The 7,799-nt window shown below is 49.1% G+C and overlaps 1 protein-coding gene across 1 annotated transcript in view; it reads left to right on the forward strand.

Moving 5' to 3' along the window:
• The window catches only part of TAOK1 (TAO kinase 1), a 68,310-nt gene extending 67,375 nt beyond the window's left edge, over positions 1–935 (forward strand). The window contains exon 21 of the mRNA XM_065418104.1: positions 474–935. Coding sequence (XP_065274176.1) covers positions 474–935 — 462 coding nt within the window. The remainder of the gene's footprint in view (positions 1–473) is intronic.
• Positions 936–7,799: the final 6,864 nt, after the last annotated feature.

Genomic DNA, 7,799 nt, shown 5'->3' on the forward strand with positions numbered 1-7,799 from the left:
ACCAGTTGATGTTGCATTGACAGGTGACTGATGACCATGCAGTCATTCTGCTCGAAGCACCTTGTCCCTAGGTCAGGGTGTGTCAGCAGATTTCGCTGCTGCATCTTAGATTTGAAATATGAGCTTCTGAAGACATAGCTGCAATTTTGGATTTGAATCCCAAAAGCCCCGATGTAATGTGTGAAACACCGGGAAATAGGATGGCATAACTCCGCAAGCCTGGGTTTCAGCCCTGCTGTCCAGCCCCTCTTACTTTTCTGTGCACAGGTCCACGTGTCCGAGAAACCATGGATTGTCGTTTTGCATTCATAATGGAGAGTGTGCATCTGGCCTGTGCAGCTGCTCTAGTCTTTGGTTGAACAGCAAGGCCACGGATACTATAAACTCACCATTGCAATGAATCCGGTTGCGCTTGCTGTGTCTCTAGAGGTGTGCTGCTGCTACAGACTCCCTTTTCTCTTTCCTTCCCTCAGATTGAGGAGGAGATGCTGGCATTGCAGAATGAGCGCACCGAACGGATACGAAGCCTGCTGGAGCGTCAAGCCCGCGAGATCGAAGCCTTTGATTCAGAAAGCATGAGGCTAGGTTTCAGTAACATGGTTCTGTCTAATCTCTCCCCCGAGGCGTTCAGCCACAGCTACCCGGGAGCTTCTGGCTGGTCCCACAATCCTACTGGGGGTGCGGGACCTCACTGGGGTCATCCCATGGGTGGCCCACCACAAGCTTGGGGCCATCCAATGCAAGGTGGACCCCAGCCATGGGGTCACCCCTCAGGGCCCATGCAAGGGGTACCTCGAGGTAGTGCTATAGGGGTCCGCAACAGCCCCCAGGCTCTGAGGCGGACTGCTTCTGGGGGACGGACGGAGCAGGGCATGAGCAGGAGCACAAGTGTTACTTCACAAATATCCAATGGTTCACACATGTCTTATACATAACTTAAACAAGAACTGAGGGTGGCAATTCCACTGGAGCTGTCTGCCAACAGAAACTGCCTACAGATACGTCCCAGCAGCCTCCTCAGTGTGGGACTGCAGTGTGATGCTGGGTGAACATGGAGTATTGTATTCATTTTGTAAAGCACTCTGTTTTGTGTTTACTAACTGGGATGTCATAGTATTTGGCTGCAGGGTTTGGTTTTTTTAATTTTTATGTTTTGGGGGGGACTGGGGAGGGGATCTAAGACATATATGCAACTAGTCAGAGAAGTTGGCTGTTGGATATGGCATTAAAGCTGCACAAGGGCCTCAGACTGCTTTCATCACCCCGTCCCTACAGAGTGGTAGGAAGAGTTCAGACCTTCGCTAATGTCCAAAAATCTTAACAACCACCTGAGCAGACCCGGGGGGCTGAAATAAGTCACTATCTGGCAGAGGAGCAGCTGTATTTTCTGCCCATTGTTTATCATGAAATTGGCCACATTTCCAGGTGTAGCCTCAGGAGGAGAGGGATTAAAGGAACTGTAGGTGAGGTAGAGGGGCAAGAGGAAAGGCTTGGCCTGCTGAGATGAGAGGGATCACACAGACCCTTGCCACCCAAGTGCACGCTCTCTTGCACTAAGGGATGAGCCTTCTCCAAGGGCATAGGGCAGCTTGCTGGGCACCACATTGGTAGATGTGTGTGCAGGGGGGAGGGCTGGAAATGTTTAAAATCCAGCCTAGCATCTTTGCACTCCCCTGGCTGTGCTGGTGGCAGGAGTGTTGTGCTTTGGAGGAGGTTGGGAAGAAGAGCATAAATAATGCGCTTGTATGGCTAATACTGTGACATCTCACCTTAGCTAAGCATCAGAATAATTCGTGAAGCCCTAAATAGTTCTTTTGCTCTGTTCTTCAGAAACCTTGGACTTACAGCCAATCAATCCGAAATGCCAGAGGTATTTTGAAAGTTGCCATAGTCACAAAATGCCATTGATCGGGGTTTTCATTACTACACTACATACACCAATTTATTACCTTTTGGCTTGTTGCAATTTCCTGTTTACATGTCGAGTGTAGCCAACTGTTTAAATGTTTAGTTGCCATAGTGTACCAGGAGGAGCTGAGCCAATGACTCTACCAGTTGCTGACTAACCTACATCACCACTGTAGATCTTGCTGCATGTGAGGCTCCTTTATATTATTTTGGTTGCCGCAGTACTTTACAACTTTACAGGCCATTGAGACTTTGTGATCATTTGGCAGCATGTCACACCACATGTAGGAAGCACTATTTCCAGATGGCTCTTATCAGAGCTGCTGTACTACTGAAAGGAGCAAAAGAGGTTGGGAAATAAATTTAAAAAAATTAAATTAAAAAGGTCAGGGAGTCTGAAAATAAATGGAATGACTTTTGTGGCTACGTCTCGACCCTTAATGCTGGAAGTGGGAGGTGTCGTGAAAGCCTAGTCCCAGTTGTGGGGAGTTCTGGGCAGGTCAGCACCATGAGATTCAGATGAGAGCAGGTAGATTAAGCTGGGTTTGAGGTAAAGATTTTCTTCCTGGGAACTGACCAGCCAGAGTTCTTTGTAAATTACTTTCCTTGCACACTAATCATCTTGAAGAAAACACTAGCTGCTAACTCTAGGATTTGCCTTTAACATGTTTATATGGCTCAAAAGCAAGGTTTTCCGAATGTGTTTGTCATGTGACATATTTATATAGGAATACTCCAGTGTCTTGCTGCTGTTCAGTTTTCTCAACAGTGTGACATTCTTTTGTTAACTAAATTAAAATCCACTCCAGATCCTTAACTCTTAGCCAGTGTCTGGTGAATCCAAACTCCAGGATTTCCAGTGTCTCGGTATATCATCTCACTCGGAACAAAGATGGACACTATACCAAAATACGTTTGATTAACTCTTTGGCAGGGCCTGGTAGTATTAACAGTGAACGCAGACGTTTGGGATGAGGCGGTGGAGCCACTGAGGAATATTCCCATTGGTTACCCTGTAGGACAGATATGTTTGGGACAAAGATGAACTCTCTGACCCCCTATTCCCCTTGAAACACGTCTCTCTGTGGGATGGATGTTTTCTCTTCTAGCTGTTCTTTTGCATTAAAACATTCAAATGAAATTAAGGAAAATCACCTTCATTTTCCTGTCTTAAGAAAAAAAAAATCAAAAGCCAAAAACCTCTATTGGATCTTACCACCTTGGTGTGGAGGGTGTATCCAGAGCATGGTGCTAATATGCGATGTTTAGGAGTTCTCACCTCCTCAGAATCCCAGACAGCAGCAGTGACGGGCACTGTACTTCAAAATTCAGGGGTTTCATTCTTTTGCTTCTGTTATGGTTTGAATTTGGCGAAAGTCTCTGGCTTAAATTGAGCTACTTCAAGAAGAGTTCCCTCAAACCTCTATTTGTGTAATGTAAAGCATGACTAAATGCTGGACCCAAATGATGTCTATCCCATATTGGCTTTTTTGTATCCAAAAGAATTGTGTAGTAACCATTTTTACATGTATATCATGTGCAGACCTGGACTATTCCAATGAGTTAATATTTTAATTAAAATAGTTTGCAAAAACTGATTCAGATCAACCTTGTCTAAATGTGTGTGTCTCTGTGTGTACATGTGGGGAACAGAAGCTACCTTCCGAGTGAGTTTGATCTCAAGAGATGTCTCCCAATTACTCAGTTGTTGTAATCTGTGGAAATCGCTTCATATTGTGTAGTGGAGGTATACGAGGAGATAAATTAGTGTATATATAATGTGTATGTTATAGATATCATATATATCACATAAATATCTTTGTGAGATATATGTATAAATATCAAATCAAAATAGTCCAGAGACGCAAACACTTTCTGAATCAGTTTGCAAACTCCATTTTTAAAAATTAAAACTAACTACTCCACATTGTCCTGTACCCACCCGCCCCCTCACACCGCCACCACGCTGTACTGTACCCATCCACCACCTCACACTGCCATCGTGCTGTACTGTACCCGCCCCCTGACACCACCGCGCTGCACTGTACCCCCCCCGCCCCCTCACGCCGCGGTGCTGCACTGTACCCCCCGCCCCCTCATGCCGCGCTGCACTGTACCCCCCGCCCCCTCACACCGCCGCACTACACTGTACCCCTCACACCGCCGCCATGCTGCACTGTACCCCCCCGCCCCCTCACGCCGCCGCCACTCTGCACTGTACCCCCCGCCCCCTCACGCTGCCGTGCTGCACTGTACCCCTCAAGCCGCTACTACGCTGCACTGTACCCCCCGCCCCCTCACGATGACGCCGCGCTGCACTGTACCCCCCCGCCCCCTCACGCCGCCGCCACTCTACACTGTACCCCCCGCCCCCTCACACTGCCGTGCTGCACTGTACCCCTCACGCCGCTACTACACTGCACTGTACCCCCCCGCCCCCTCACGACGCCGCCGCGCTGCACTGTACCCCCCCGCCCCCTCACGCCGCCGCCACTCTGCACTGTACCCCCCGCCCCCTCACGCTGCCGTGCTGCACTGTACCCCTCACGCCGCTACTACGCTGCACTGTACCCCCCACCCCCTCACGCCGCCGCCGCGCTGCACTGTACCCCCCCGCCCCCTCACGACAATGACGCGCTGCACTGTACCCCCCCCGCCCACTCACACCGCAGCCGCGCTGCACTGTACCCACCCGCCCCCTGACGCCGCTGCCATGCTGACATGTACCCACCCGCCCTCTCACGCCGCTGTTGGGCTGTTCTGTACCCATCCCCTCGCACCGCCATGCTGTACTGTACCCCCCCACCCCCTGACGCTGATGCTGCGCTGTACTGTACCCCCCGCCCCCTCACACCACCACCGTGCTGCACTGTACCCGCCCCCTCACGCCGCCGCAATGCACTGTACCCACCCCCTCATGCCGCTGCGCTGCACTGTACCCACCCCCTCACTCACACCGCCGTCGCGCTGTACTACACCCACCCACTCACGCCGTCCTGCTGTATTGTACCACCCGCCCCCTCAGGCCGCCGTCGCGCTGTACTGTACCTACCCCCTCACTCACGCCCCAACCAGGGCTTTAAAAATACTGTAAATTGTGAAAACTACTCCCAGTGTCTCAGCAAGATGCTAGTTTTCCATCTTCTGAGGATTAACACTGGGAAAATGACTGTGAATATTACTTTACAATTTTTATTTACAGTATTTTAAAATACTGGTGCCAGCTTGACACCTACAGTATATTATTCTGTGTGTTTGGTTTTTTGCCCTTTGCACAGACCTTAAACTCTGATTAAAGTTTAGTCCAGAGGCTCAATAGCAGGAGAGTTGGCATTTTTCACCTCTTTAATCATATTACACTTCTTTTGGTTTTGTTCATTAAAATCAGTGAAAGGGACCACGTGTGCTTTGTTTGTTGTGGGTTCTGGAAAACAGAGGCACCTCCTCCATTCCCATTGACTGTTGTGCACTTAATTCCCTGGGCACAACACTGGAACTTTCACCTGCATGGAATCTAACCCTGTAAACTTCCAAGGGGTTGAAAAACAAACACGGTACTGTACAGTAACAAAACATTGAATGGAGAAGTCCCCGCGGATATTTCTTATCTACAAGTCCTGCCTTGGGGCAGACTAGAGCTGCTGTACTTTCAGTACAGCCGCAGTTAACTTTTATTAAGTAGAATGTTGCACGTTGTCAATAAAACCTGCACAGAGTACACGATGGTGGATACTGGAATAATACTGCTTATTATCACAAAGGGGAAAATGGCCTGTTGAACTCAAAACCTTGATCCTGTCCACTCTTTATTGGCTAAAATAAATTGTATTATACCAATATCTACTGTTACTCTGTTAAATACACACATCTCTCTGGAGATCTATCTAATGGTATCTCATTTGTGTATATTTATATACTCTGTGTGTATGTATGCGCGCACACAACTCAAGTTGTGCATTTCTGTCAGGGCACTTAGCATTCCCTCAGCTGATAAGCTGACAGGACAATTTGTGCAGCAGGGCTGTGTTAGGGGGAGGATGTGAGCAGAAGTGCACAAGGGTTGAATGGAGTGGGCAAGCGCTGGTTTAAATCCTGCCCTGCGTTGTGCGGGATGTTGGAGGGTTCTGTAGCTGCTGCAGGCATGTGAAAGGAGGGAAGAGCGCTCGTGAAGGGTACAGCGAAGTTAGAAGGCAGCGCAGAAAGCAAGTTTACATAGCACTAGGGAAGCGGCGTGGGGAGCTACTGGTGCTGTTTGCAGTATGCTTGTAGTCAGTGTGCTGTGGGGAAAGGCAGTGGTACGTAAGAGTGAAATGTTCTGCAGTCTGAGCTCAGAATCCCTAGGCATAGTTCATCTCAAAAGATCACAAACCCCGTATAGTCTTCATTAACTTTGTACATTTCTGGGGATCAGCTGCCACGAACTATAAACTCTGCTCTCTGCACCTTTGTTGTTGTTCCATGTGCATTAAGCTAAGGCCAAAACATAAGATAAAACTGTGAAGTTACTTCTTATTAGCTCCATTCTTTATCCTTCTCCCCACCCATTCCTTCCAGAGCATGGACACGTGTCTCTAAGTCTGGTTCCCCACCACCAATGGACTGTGTGCTGGGAACAGCATCATTTTCATCCTTGATGCCAGTTCTGTGTGCCCATGTAATGCTGCAGGCTTCTGAGTGATGGGGTAACAGCTGGACAGAGTCAGCCCTTAGAACCTGATTTTCTAGGTCTGGAAACCTTCAGGTTCCTGGCATCACTCCTCCCTCTACCCCACCCCCACCCTTGGATAGCAGTGAGGCGTCTGGCAGTTTGGGGAGAGGTGTCGGTTCCTGCATGTGTCAGGTCAGAGTTGCACATATGAAGGGCATCTCTTTGTTAGTGGGGCATGTTCCTGCAGTCTCAGACCTCGCTAGGGTAACAGCATGCCACACATAAGGTGTCTCTTCCTCATGGCGGTGGTGTGTACATACCAAAGGGAAGCCCCCAGACACCTGTTCCTGTGGGTTATAGTTACTGTCAGCAGTGTGGTTCCTTTGAAAGCAGGTTTGTAACCTTTCTTTTTCAGTGTCTCCAAGCTTTTGGCTTCCCTACCCTGTCAGCAGGAGTGTCTGTTCTTTTAAAACTGTCTATGCTCCTGGTTTAAAGACCATGGCACAGTTCCACCCCCGCACTCCCCTGGACTCCAGTCAGATTGTGAGCCTAGAAGTGGGGTTTGTGTCCTTAAGAAAGTTTGGTGCCTGTAGCAAGAACTTGGGATTGATGTATGTCTTGCTGTGTTCGTTTGAGTTTGCACTGTCAGGATTCGTTTCCATGGGAGCCAGTGGATAAATGTTTGCGAGACTGTGCTGAGGGGTGCAGGGGGCTGTCAGATCTGGGAAGAAGCCAGCTGACTTAGTGGTTTTATTAAAACATTACCCCAAAAGAGAGACAGACGCAGATAACCCTGATTCCTGTTGTGTAACAGAACTCAACCAATTGGGCCTGTCAGGGTCACTCTCATGCCTGGGATACCCCGTTCCCAACCCTTGGCTAAATGCTGGAGGAAGAAAGCCTGGCTCAGCTAGAGAGGGCTGGATAAATAACGATACAGCAGCAACCAAGCAGCTGACCCAAGCTGTGGGCCTCGGCGTGCTTGTGCTTTTGGAGGTACATTTACCCCACCTCTCTGCCATCTAGCCATGTTCTGTAAATCCGGGGTTAGCCCCTCTGCAGCCACACGCTCAGCCTGGAAGTCTGTCGGTAGTCTGCCAATGAGAGACGGGAGTTACCACCCCCCAATGTGCACAAAATCAGGGGTATCTCCTGTCCCCCTCCCGGTACGGGTACCTCAGAACGTGTACCGTTCACATTTTCACTGACAATCGGGTTAATGATTGTGAGTGAAAATATTGTA

The sequence above is a fragment of the Emys orbicularis genome, chromosome 17 (assembly GCF_028017835.1).
Source record: "Emys orbicularis isolate rEmyOrb1 chromosome 17, rEmyOrb1.hap1, whole genome shotgun sequence".
NCBI lineage: Eukaryota > Metazoa > Chordata > Testudines > Emydidae > Emys > Emys orbicularis.